General features: G+C 48.4%; 1 protein-coding gene across 1 annotated transcript in view; it reads right to left on the reverse strand.

Annotated features, from left to right (window-relative positions):
- The window catches only part of LOC149367333 (protein O-mannosyl-transferase TMTC1-like), a 228,414-nt gene extending 215,846 nt beyond the window's left edge, over nt 1-12,568 (reverse strand). The window contains exon 1 of the mRNA XM_089555018.1: nt 11,200-12,568. Within this exon, the coding sequence (XP_089411144.1) occupies nt 11,200-11,846 (647 nt within the window). The 5' untranslated portion in view covers nt 11,847-12,568. The remainder of the gene's footprint in view (nt 1-11,199) is intronic.
- Nucleotides 12,569-13,239: the final 671 nt, after the last annotated feature.

Genomic DNA, 13,239 nt, shown 5'->3' on the forward strand with positions numbered 1-13,239 from the left:
TATTCACTCTATAGTCATCAAACTTCGCCTCGGGGTTACACTTTGTCCCCTCTGTCTGATACCACCATTCGTTTTCTCCCGTCAGCTGCGCTCTTCGATGAGTCACCCCAGGCGCTGGATGTAACGCCGGACGGACGGACGGGAGAATGAGCCATTAGAGGCTTTCGCCTTAAAATCATGCGGCGAAGGCGAGCGAAAGCTGGCTGTGCGAAATGCGGCTAAGCAGGGGTGGCGACCAATGCTGTCCTTTTCGTTGATCTTCGGGGCGTTTCATAACTTGACCGTCTCGCTTACGCGCTGTTGTGCGAGCGCGTGCATCTACACTGCGAAATCACAGGGGCCGCTTCACTGCCTGCTGGCTAATGGGCAGCGCTACAAGCCGGACAGAAAAAGACTGGTAATAAATACTACACCGAATTGAGATTTCAAAATTCGGTTACGGCCGAAAAAGGTGTGTATTGAGGAGTTATTCTGTCTATTCGGAAGGAAATTTCGGTTTTGGAGCCCGTTGGAATCGTCAACTTCGACGTGATTCCGGGACCATGTTCGACTGCATTTGCGAAGAATGGGAGGGGGTATAAGCAATTTTTGCTTTAAAAAAAATTTAAAATTGAGCATACTCAGCTCCTGTCCTTAACAGAATAAGGACATTTTCAAAAAAATGATTCGTTTTTATTTTTCATATTGAACGTTTATATGTATTAGAACTATGTTTCAACATAGAAATGTGTTTACAAGTGTTATCCTTTGCTAACTATGATACATGTAATGCCCACCTGCTAAGATCTCAATTCTTCTGTCGTTGTGATAGGCCTGCACTGCGTTTTCTTTGCCCTTCTCCGTGGCGTCGCCACATGTTAGCCATCTCTATCCTTGTTAGTCGCACTTCGCCACACGATCCGCAGAAGATACCCCGAGCACGCCACGATCCCTGGATACAGGAACTAACAGAGGTCGCTCGAAAATGGGGAAGCCACGGGAAGAAATGAGGAGGTCCGGCAGCTAGACCGAGCACCTCTAATCGCGGCTTGCTGCTCACCCGTCTCTTGCGTGAACGCATTTACCAAACCACCATCCGTCCCTACCAGCTTACGCGAACCCCATGACAGGCCGGTGTGGACTCCGGCGGACTCCGGACAGGCCAGTGTCCCGTCAGTTAACTGACCCTAATGATTACTATACCACGAAAAAATGTCCAGTTGAAGAACAGGTAAATGACACTATGAAACTAGAAGGAAACGGTATTCACTCGTGCGGTTTTTGTGGATTAGATGCTGTCAACCGTAAGGAGTCAAACCGGGATTCAGCCACGCAAGCTGTTGTGTCCGCATAGGACGCGCCCCAGCAGCACTAGTTCAGTCGAGGCGCCAGCAAGTTGGGCTCCAGACGCTCCTCTGCGGTGGCACTCTCTCATATGGCTTTCAGTTTGTTTTTGTCTTTTCTATTTTGTTCCTTGCTAACTTGTTTTTCAGCCCGACCTTAGAGCCGAGCTAATGTTGTGTCTTTTAGTTCCACGCTATCTTCACAGCAGTGGAGACGTGGAACAGCAGCGATCGGCAGATCGATGCCCGGTTGCTCGTCCGTACCGCCCGCCACGCCCGACGCCACCGCTCTTCCCTGATTGCTCGCTGCAGTCCGCCTGGAAGCGCGGAAGATTGCCGCATTACCGGTCTGTCGCAGTACGTGCGTCTCCTGCAACGACCGCAGGAGACACTACGGCGCCGCGAATGCTCGAAGGGATTAGCGCGTCGAGACAGAAGCCTCGTTAAGGAAGCACGCTCAACGCGGGGCGGCAGAGCGAGAGATCGCGCTCACAGCCACCTGCCCTGGCCAGAAAGAGCGACGCGCACTTACTCACAGCTAAAGAACATTTCCGGAACTAATCCAGTGTGAAACTGGTAAGCTATGGCTGAACAGCAAACGTTTTCCCCCAGATCATCATCATCATCATCATCATCATTTTATTCCAACGTAAGCATTACAGATGCTGAGGATCATGAACAAAAAGCCTCTAGCTGGGTTTGACGGGGTCCACGGCCCCAGCTATGGAAGATTTCCGCAGCTAATCCACTGTGAAACTGGTAAGCTATAGCTAAACCGCAAACGTTTTCCCCCAGATCATCATCATCATCATTTTATTCCAACATCAACATTACAGATGCTGGGGACCGTGTACAAAAAGCCTCTAACTGGGCTTGACGGGGTTCACGGCCCCTAAGAATATGGCATTGGGAACAAAACTAGGATACAAACACAATGCATCAGACATGGCCGGATCTGGTCCAAAATCAAGCGATAAGCGAAGGCAATTACAATATGAGGAGAGTGTTTAATGACGTATACAATGTACGGTGCAATGCAGAAAAAGGTAGAAAGTGCAAGTATTGTGGCTATGATATCTTTACAAAAAAGAAAAAAAAACAGTACTGTGGATATGAAACAACTCGTTTGTTTAGAAGCGACGGGAGCATATTACGTAGCATCTGGTAACCATAGTTAGTGCGTGCTCGAGGTATTTCCTACGCTTCAGTACTGTGGGTATTCCGTGTTTTTCGTTTAGAAGTGAGGTCTGCTATGCCGCTTAAAATAGTATACGGAACGGCCGCTTTGTCATCTATGAAATACAGGCCAGGGTTGGTTGTAGGTTAACGGGATTGATGCATTGGATGCAGCTGATCTGATGATGACGACGACGAAGATGATGATGGTGATGATACGGAAAATAGAGGGCAATTAGTGAGCACTGCGACGCATCACAAGTAGATTACGGAAGCTTCTTATCGCCTAATGCAGTTCTGCCTGAAAGCGAGGAAGGAATTACATGGCCAAACTTCACTAGAGGCGAGACTAGTTTCTTCGCTGTTAGGAGAAGGTCTACGGGGCACGCATGCACGCCGCACCCGCTTTTACCCGTCCTCTTTAGCCCCGTCTTACTACACAATGTCATTGATAGCTTGCTGGCTGTGTTCGGCATGAAGCCACAGAACTCCCTCTTTGAAGAATTTCCATTTTAGACGCACAAAGTGGAGCACCGTGTCGGCATCAGCTACAGTAAACTAGTACAAACAGCCTCCAAACAGTCTCCGCGTGTCCTCACCGGCGCCGCCATTTTCGGCCCGCTTTCTGGAGAGTCCGATGGCTGTGCCGCCAGAAACGGATGGATTACTGAGGCGTTTCAGTGGTCACATTTTTGTCCTAAACCCTGTCCCAGTACTGGCCTTGTAAGGGAAATTTTCTGTTGTTTTATGCACTTATCAAGCGGCACACAGCAAGCAGACGAACTCAGCAAGGCCACTGTAAAATATTATACAGTAGGCGACTGCGGCGCCGCCGATTCGTTCGCCACTCGGCGTCCCATGGGCAGTCTCTTCCGCGCGCTAAACTGTCTCTTCTAGTACAGTGTAGTTCATGGATTCTTCTGACTGCGGGGGCTCCGTGCCGTATATTCTACGCGTAGGCTGGCTCTAATCTTTCTTTCCCCTTCAAGCCCGCTCCCTCTAATTTTATTCGCGCTAGCCGCACCTAAGGTGCTTCCGGTTTCGATGGTAGATGTCGCGGCTAGCAACACCTTTTGCTTCGATTGTTATATTATTAAAAGGACCACTTATAATAATAGCAGGCTAGATTGGTATCCCATCTAAGCCAAAACATCTACCTTCTACTCGCTCCACACTTCGGCCGGACATTGCGATATCTCATCAGTGTGGCCAGGCGGTATTGTTCACAATGTAGGCTTGGCCGGCCTTGAAGTAAACGCTGTAAAGAAGCCGGGAAGCGGTGGAATGACCAGATATCGCCCCTGTCACTGCCAAACCTTCGCTCCTACGAGGCTCGGAAAGTATGGGAGTGTTCTGAAGCTGAACTTCATTTCCCTAACTGGTCGGTGCAAGGTGCGTAGAGAAGAACGTCTTCCGGCAAAGGTTGACCCCGCGCTCGGTTGAAGAAAATATGACGACGGCGTATGTGTCAGCCAATAACGCGCCAAGTTGGAGTACGGCATCATGCGCTGCAAGCCAAGCTATCCCCGTATTACCAGGCCTGCAGGTAGGCTGGCGGTCGTCCATCATTCGCATGGTAGACCATTAAAAACAAGCTTCTTCCCCAGGGCCTGCATTTCTGGCCCCTTTAATGGTTGCCTGCTTTTCCTTTCAATTTTATATGCTCGTAGCATGCACGGCACCAACCTAGCGACTCAACTCTGTTTTATGTGCGTGTTCTGTTACTGGCGCCTAGTATTCCGCATTTGAAGTTGAGGTTAACCGCTCATTTAGGCAAAACAACTGAGAAGAAAGTTTGCAAAAAAAAAATAAACGTTCTTCAAGTTTTCTAGGTTTAGTTCATTGTTCTACTTCTACGTTATGCAGTGCTACTGCAGGAAATAATCCATGCTGTTGTGTTCAAATAAGAAGGAACATGAAAACACTGCACTTAGAGAATGACACCGAGAAACTCCACACATCTAGCGCAAGGAGGGCACAGGTAATCTCGTGCAGCGCCTGAGCAAACATGTTCCGGAGGACTAGCTAGACGCCCAAAAGCATTCAGTTGGAAATGCGCATGCCGCTGCATGCCTTTTAAAATGATTCACGAAACATCCGACTGTTTGTTTGTCAGCTCCCAAGTCGTCCAAGCTAATCAATCGCGACGTCCACAATTTTTCTGAGCACCGACGGCTTGTGAATCCAACAAGCTGCCATCTCATGCTAAGTAAGCTCTTGAAAGAAGTACCATCCGGCAGAGCGATTGCTCGGTAGAGGAATGTATTAAGCATTCTTTTCGCCATTGCATTCTTTAAAACAAAATGCGCAGCTGTATCTTTCCTTCCACGAACAGCAAAGGACTGGAACCACCTCCCCGGAAGTACAGCCTCCATCATCGACCATCAGCGTTTTTGTTCCGGTTTAGCTGCCATTGTATAATTAGAAATGAAATGCCCTGTTATTAACCACTGTATGCAACCATTCCCCTCTTCCATGCCCTCGGCCCTTGAGGGTAAAATAAATGAAATGAAATGAAATTTATTCTGATATAACATGGCAAAATACTGATGGCAAAAAAAGTAAACAAGCACCGTCTCTATTTTACCAGATTTATTTTCGTAGTTACCTTTTTTTTACTCTACCTCTGTACATTCACAGTATTGATAGGAGAAGGGTTGAAGGAAGATTCTGGGCACTTATCAGCCCTGCCATCAGAGATTAATGGTAGGGAGGGGCAGGAGTTGCTCAGCTCAGTGATTTAGGTGAACACGATGTAGGAAGTGCTTCTTCCCCGGCTGCTACATCCGACCTTTCTCCCTTGTACACTGTCGTCTCTAAACGTAAAGAAGTTTGTTCCAGGTGTACATGCAAATAGCCGCATGCCACCAGCAGCGTTTCTACAAGTCACTCTCGCTTTCTTAACCGATTAATATATGCAGCATACCCACATTTTCATCGACGGTTCAACTACCCAAGAAACTTCTTCCTGTGGCCTTTATGCGCATTCAGCAAGCCATGTCCTTTATTACCGACTGCAGCGGAAAACACCTACGACAGCTGAACTTCACAGCATTAAGGAAGCTGTTTCCTATATCCTGCGCCAAATCCCCGGCCGATGGGTTATCTTTACCGACTCCAAAGCATCTCTGCAGATCCTGCCCAACCTGCTGAAGAACACCAATCATCAATCCATTTCCCTTGATATCAGGTATCGACATCATTTGGCCATTGACGCAGGCCCCTGCATACCATTTCAGTGGATGCCAGGACACTCTGGCATTCTGGCCAACGAAAAAGCAGATGAAGCGGCCCGTAAAGGCCACCAACATGGCCTTTACGGGCCGCTTCATCTGCCGCGGCCCGTATCTTTGTTGGTGGCCGCTTCAAGGCCACCAACAAAGGCCACCAAGACTCTCACCCGGAATTCCTCGCCATCTGGAAACACTTTATCACCGACTTCGCCTGAACGCCGCATTAACAAGCGGCTTGCGATACCGTTTCGGTCAAGTAAACAGTCCGCTTCGTTAGAACTGCGGCTCGATCGAAACTGTGGAACATAGCCTGCCTGGGCGCCCAGCATATGCTGACGAGCGTACGTACTATGAACATCGCAATAAACTTTTCGTTTGCGTATTTAAAGGACGTCGGAAATCTTGACAAGCTCTGATTTCACCTTGCTTGTTACCCTCATGCATTCTTGACGCAGTGAACTTTGTTAACCCGCCTAGAGGGTTCATCATTTCATGTGCTACATACTTCATCATTTCATGTGCTACATAACTTCTCGCCGACGAACGTTAGTCCGCATTTCATGGCTGCATTTTGTCTTCTGCCCTTTTTCTTTTATTTTACCTTTTCCGCCCCACTCTCCTTCCGTCTTTATCTTCCAAATTCCCTCCCCCACGCAGAGTAGCATGCCAGCGAATTTAAACACCGGCTAAATTCTCTGCTTTTTCATTTAAGGGGTTTTCCTTCTCTCTCCTCACCACAGGTGGCGCAGGACAAGGTAGAGTTTGAAAACAGAAAGAACACGAGTATTTCCCAGTCACAGCCATATGTTTGCGCATTGAAATAAAAGAACAGCATACACATTATTACAGCAGGTTGAAAGGCGGTCGCGACTTTCAACAGCTTCTGTTCAAAATGCTAATTCAAAATATACGGCGGTTAGAGAAACCACCATACATTTTTATGTGGATCCATAGCGCACAAAATTGAAGGGACACAACACAAGCGCTAAACTTCCACTGAATTATCATCATTTGGCGCGGACAGCCTTATAAAGGTCACGCAAGGTACAGGTATAGGTGACTAACAACGATTATCTTTTCAAGTTCATGACGTGTCAGGAAGGAGAAAAAACACAATGCAAGCCACCAATCAGTCAGCACGTTTCACACTATCGCCCGCTGCCTTGAATCTAAGAAAGCTAAGTATTTCCTTGATAATGACACCGAAGGATCACTAACACAATTTTCCAATCCCTCTTTTTCCATCCCTTCAGCTTCAATTATCTCCCTCGTTTTTTGATCAGTATTTTTTCTTGAAACTGACCACTCCACGAACTTGACACATCATGAACTTGACAAGATAATCGTTGCTAGTCGTCTATACCTGTACCTTACGTGATCTTTCTAAGGTTGTCCGCGCCAAATAAAGATCGTTCAGTGGAAGTTTAGCGCTAGTGTTGTGTCCCTTCAATTTTGTGCGCTATGGGTCCTCATGTTGACTACCCACTAGCCCGAGCCCTGACCCTTCTAAGATACATTTTTAGTATTTTTCGTTAAGCATTATACGCGTTCCGGTCCGGGGTGCTTCCTAGGAAACTTTATTTTTTCCCCGAAACATGCTGCTGTCTCCACTGGAGGCTGCTAACGCAGCGACACGCGATGGACCAATCAGCGAGTTGGAGAAGCAGGGCACAAAAGTTCACACGCGAGCAATTCACCTGCGACGCTCAGCAGTGCGGAAGAAATGTGATGGCGCCACCGGAACGTGGCGCAGGCTACCACGCCCCCGCGACAGCGACGATGAGGATGGGAAGGCTTCCGTAAACACGAGCACGTGACGCAGGGCTTAGTACCGTGTTCTCCGCCGCATAAGCCATCCTAACGATCGCTGTGACACAATATCGAACAGAACTCCCCATCATCCCTCACACAACATAAAAGTTTTCTTGGTTTATTGGGGTTTAACGTCCCGAAGCAACTCAGGCTATGAGGGACGCAGTAGTGAAGGGCTCCGGAAATTTCGACCACGTCGGGTTCTTTTACGTGCACTAACATCGCACACACAACATAAAGTGAATAAAATGTGGTAGCCATTGACGCTGCTTATTGGGAGAACGCAGTGTGCGGATTAAGCGGGCGACCTACAAAAGATGCATAAAACTGCATTATCAAAGAAATACTCAATGAGAAAAAGACGGACTGTGGAGGACAGAGAACCCCGGAACGGCCTGCTACCTATTATTAACAGTTCTTCCTAGAATAGATTTTTACATACATACATATTTTATATTTGCAGAAACTGGAAAGGTTACCTGAGCTAAAAGCTATGACCTTGACTAGACCCAGGAGACCGAATACATGGCAAAAGCGTGTGTTTCAAAAAAAATAGACAATAAACATTTACCCAAAAAGTTCATACACGAAATTGATCTGTACTACTTCCATAGCATACACGTTGGCCAAACACTGCTTGGGCTACACTGAGGCGACGAAGTCTCTATTATCCTCGCCATTGTATCGCATTCACGTGTCTTTCCGCCTTACGACCAGTGGCAATGATAACATTAGAGCATTGGTTGCGGAAATGCACTTTCAGTGGTTGCCAGGGTGTTGTTTACGCATGCTTCCGTAAACGATGCATAGAAAGCGCTCTAGAAAAGTGCTTAAAATAATTTGCTCTTGCCTGGTTAGTATTTTAATGGTCCTCTTTGAAAAACGGTATTATAGATAGTAAAATTGTACTGTTACTATAGTGGGAACAAAATAATGTACTACGGCCTGTGTAGCCTTTCTTTTTGCATGTTCGTGCAGCGTTAGTTGAAAGATGAGGAGCCAAAGAAGCAGCTCGAAACGAACATCAAAACCACGGAGAAAGATTTGTACGCGGTCACCCGTAAAACCGGAGTTGGTGTCACTTGGTATCATCATGGGTGAAGTAAAAAAAGGATTGAGGGCATCAAGTCCGTTCGTTTCTCGACGTCGCGGAGGGTCACGCGAAGAACGCTTTCGCGGAGCTGATTTCAGATCGGCTTATCGATCTCGGAGGAAGAGGTCACAAAGACAGCGGCGGGTAAGATTTGAGAACTTTGACATCTATGGTGATCACTTGGGCGGCATCGATGCGCCCCTTGTGGGTAAATATAATAGACAACAAAATTTCTCCTCCTGCCTTCTATCGAGTGAAGAGCATTAAAGCCTTACCGTGTTTCGAAAATCACAGCACGGCTGCTTGATATTCTGTTCTTTTATTAAATCATATATTTGAATATCAGTTAGGAATTCTGCTGGCAATAAAAGCCGGCTCCGATCAATTTACACAGAGGATACATATTTAAAGCGGAAAAGTCACCTAAATTACAAGGATATAAATATTTTGATAGACGCCCTAATAGTGTGTTTCGACAGCCCAGCAGGACTGTTGGGTCACGTGTGCTCGTGTAGAAAAAGCTTGGTTTGGTTTTGTTTGGTTTATAGTGGTTTAACGTCCCAAAGCGACTAAGGTTATGAGAGACGCCGTAGTGGAGGGCTCCGGAAATATCGACCACCTGGGGTTCTTTAACGTGCACTGACATCGCACAGTACACGGGCCTCTAGAATTTCTCCTCCAAAGAAATTCTAGCCGCCGCGGCCGGGATCGAACCCGCGTCTTTCGGGTCAGCAGCCAAGCACCATAACCACTGGGCCACCGCGGCGGCTGTGTAGAAAAAGCATCATTGTTTTAATTTTGTACGAGCTACGCCGTCCAGTGTGGGTACCGTTAATAAGCGAAAGCACTTTCGTTCTTTCAATAAAACTAAAACTGGCGTGACAGAATTATGTCATACGCAAGCACTTCTTTATACTGTGACTAGGCAATATCGAGTGCAGATGTACAAGCAAGCCTGCTTCTCAAGACCCAGTACTGGGCTCCCAATTTTGGTGTCAAATGGCAGCTTTAAACGCAGAGTGAAAATCAGAATGGTCATTACAGCGAAGGTAAAGAGGCAACTCAATGGTAGAAGAAATGCGCTACCGACAGCGCAGTGCCTGATGCCCATCACTGGGCCCCTGGTTCCGTCACGCTCCCATCGGTAACCCTCGGCTGTGTGGACTGCAAAAATTGCCGAAAACCTTCGATTCACATTAGTAAAGCTAGAGTAAGGCGCTGTACGTACAGGCTGTGTGAACGTTGTGGTCACGTGATTCCACCTGTCGGATGCACATCCTGCCCACCGCCTGGCTCCTGCATTCCTCCGGTGAGCAACAATTACGCTTTTCCCGGGAACCTTCGCATTTACAGCAAGCGCCGTAACGTCTGGCTAACTATCAGCTTGTGCAGCGCAAACGCGGCGGCTCTGAAAACAGCTCCACCGTGTATATACTTTCGTTCTGTCAAAGTGTTGCTGAATTCGGAGGTGAAGTGGAGAATGCGCACACTACGGCTGCGTCGAAATGGCCACGAGAAGCTTTAAATAAAGGCCTTTTAAGTTACCTTATCGAAGGTATGCCCACCCTTCTTTTACTTGAGAAAGTACAAACTTGGTTCAGCGCAAAAGATGAACACAGAGAAAGGAAACGACACCCACGGAGCCTACTAACAACTGATTTATTCATGGATGCAAGAAACACATTTGTGGTCGTTCACACACATGCGCACATTCGGACGGCTCCAGGCTACTTTAACAGTTTTACATGACTCACACGTATCTAAGCTCACCAAATGTGTGTGAAAAAGCCGCGGGTTCAGAGTTACCTACCTTATCTTGTCACCCGCGCTTTTTTCAGAGACACCAGGTGAGCTTAGGTAAGTGTGAGCCATGTAAAACTGCTAAAGTAGCCTGGAGCCGCCCGAATGTGCGCATGTGTGTGAACGACTATAAATGTGTTTCTTGCATCCATGAATAAATAAATTGTTAGTAGCGCTCCGTGTGTGTCGTTTCCTTTCTCTGTGTTCGTCTTTTGCGCTGAACCAAGTTTCAGCAATATCCTACCAACTAGCCCAGCACGAAGTTTTGTTAAAGCACGAACATTCGTCTGAAACATAAGTTTCACTTCATGATGAAATGAAACTGGTGAAGTGAAGCCACGTCATTTATACAAGCGCTAGCTATGCTATGAGAAATAACACCTTACAAGATGTTCACATGCCCCCAACATTCGCAACTTTTGCGAAGTCCCTATGAATGCAATTTATCGCAGGTCTATACTTTGCTTCATCTACTTCAGGAGACACTGACGTCGAAACTAAGACGCTAGCCGACGCCCGTATCGCTGTCACGGGCACTTCATCTTGTAAGTTAAGAGCACGATCTCGTTTTCAAGTGTATACGTTTTGGGTAATCTAGCCGCCACCTTGTTGCTTCAAGCATTTTCGGAGCCTGTTACAAGCATTTCAGGAGCCTCCTGCTACCCAGAAACCCCTGGGAAACTCAGTAAGCTGCTATGAGGAGCACGAGACTGGAATAATTAAACGCACCATTAATTACATATGCAACAAGACATCACCTCACCTGAAAGTGAGCACAGTGAGAGGTCTGTACGACTTGTGGCTACGAGCGTCGGTCATTGGCCTTCCCCAAAAGTCATTCATCCAGAGCGAAGAAGGTTCTTTCGACTGCGGCCGACTTTCACCGGTGACGTCAGGGTTTCCCACCACCGCCACCATGTCGTCGTGCACAAAGTCGCCGTCGAGTGAATTCAGGTAGAATAGCACAGACACAAAACCGGCGCATACCGCGGGCAGCCAGGCCTTACCACTCCAACACCAATGCCTGCGCACAGACCCGTCGAGACCGCCTAATGTACAGCTGCCATCTGAACCACGCCGGTTGTCCTCCCGTTGCTGAAGATGCTGGTTGTGCTGCAACGAAGTCGTCGCTTCTGCGTCACCTCCCTTCGTCAGGGCACGTTTCCAGTAAACACGGGTCCACGACACTGCAGAAGCACACACCAGGTTGACAGAGTTGACTAGAGCTCGCACGACACCGACGCCCTCCGCTGAGCGGTCGCGACTACCCCTGAACAAAGATGCGTCAGCATGAATTGTACTCCTCGTCGGAGCCGTCGGAACCGTTGACGAAGTGTCGTCCGACGTCTCCAGGTAGCTGTGGAGGACGGCAGATTCCGTTCCTGCCCCGATCCAGCCTCCGCATCCCATGCTGATAAACCGCCCGCTAACGAACTGTTCACTCAGTCGCTGGTTGCAATCGTTTATGAATATCAGTCGAGATCATTGAAGACGGTAAACCTTGCGTCCAGGACAACAGTATTTCATCCTCCATGCGAATACAACAGCCTCTAAGTGCTGAAATTCAAATTTCAGCTTTAGACATCCTGCACTAAGTTCCTACCCTGTTTGATAATATCCTGTTCCCGCTCAGCTGACGACTGGAAACCCAGTTCAGAAAGTCAATTGCAAAGCGCATTCAAGCTATGATCGGTAATGACACGCCCGCGTACCCCAGGATTTCGGAGCAACACTTCCGTCTTCAGACACTCAACTGCCGGCGGTTATTATTCACAATACACAGATGATGAAATCCGTCTTCGTACACGTGGAGGGGAGAGCGACCCGGCGGCGTTGCACTGCACTCTTCCGCACGTGCGAACGGCGACATCCGCATGTCGTTCCATGCACGCGCCGTGGGGACAACACCGCACAATCTCTTTCGTCGGACTTGCTGAGTGCAGAATTGAGAGCATAAATTATAGCGAAGCCGATGCCTCCAACACCGCCTACGAGAAGCCGGCGCGCATTACGAGAAAGTTCACTTCGACCAGAGTCCGTACAGCCGGAACATCCTGGCGCCGGGGCACCAACATGCAGTGGCGATTGGCGGCGTCGGAGCGCCGAGGGTGATCGGGGCTGGGGGCGCTGCGGTGCGCCCGGCGCCCGGCGTGCTGACGTCGGCACTACTACTAGCGCACGGAGGAGGAGGAGAAGGAAGAGGAGTAGAAAGAGGAGGAGGAAGGCCTCCGCTGCTGGCTCCCACGTGCACTTGGTGTGTTTGTGGTTGGCTCCCTTTGCGGGCTCCGTGAGGTTGCGCCATCTGTGAAGCGGTTGAGAAGTGACGAGCGGGGCAGGTGAGCGGCGGTGCAGGAGGCAAGAGCAGTCTGCTCAAAGAAAGCAGCGCTAGCATGCCGTGCTGTTTCGAAGTGATGCAGGTCGAGCACCTTGGAGAGCATTTCCAGCACAGCGGTCAATATCGCTGAGTGTGGCGGGGCTAGCAAACGTGTATATCGACGATCTTGCACACATATTTGACGGCGTTGCAAAATTGTTTGAAATTGACATTATCAACTGCCTCTTTCAATCCCTCTCCACCGCCTGTTTTCAAGATGCGACCGATACTCGGTCGCATCTTGTAGAGGGTTTTGGGAGTTACCGAGAGGGTGACGTACGGTTCTCGTGACGTACCGACCTCAGATCCGGATAATAAGAGCGAAATAACCCGAATAATAAGAATGGGGTGGAGAGCATATGGCAGGTTCTCTCAGATCATGAATGGCCGTTTGATAATATCCTTCAAAAGAAAAGTGTACAATGCTTG

The sequence above is a fragment of the Amblyomma mixtum genome, chromosome 1 (assembly GCF_055824585.1).
Source record: "Amblyomma mixtum isolate Tamu chromosome 1, ASM5582458v1, whole genome shotgun sequence".
In the NCBI taxonomy this organism is placed as follows: domain Eukaryota; kingdom Metazoa; phylum Arthropoda; class Arachnida; order Ixodida; family Ixodidae; genus Amblyomma; species Amblyomma mixtum.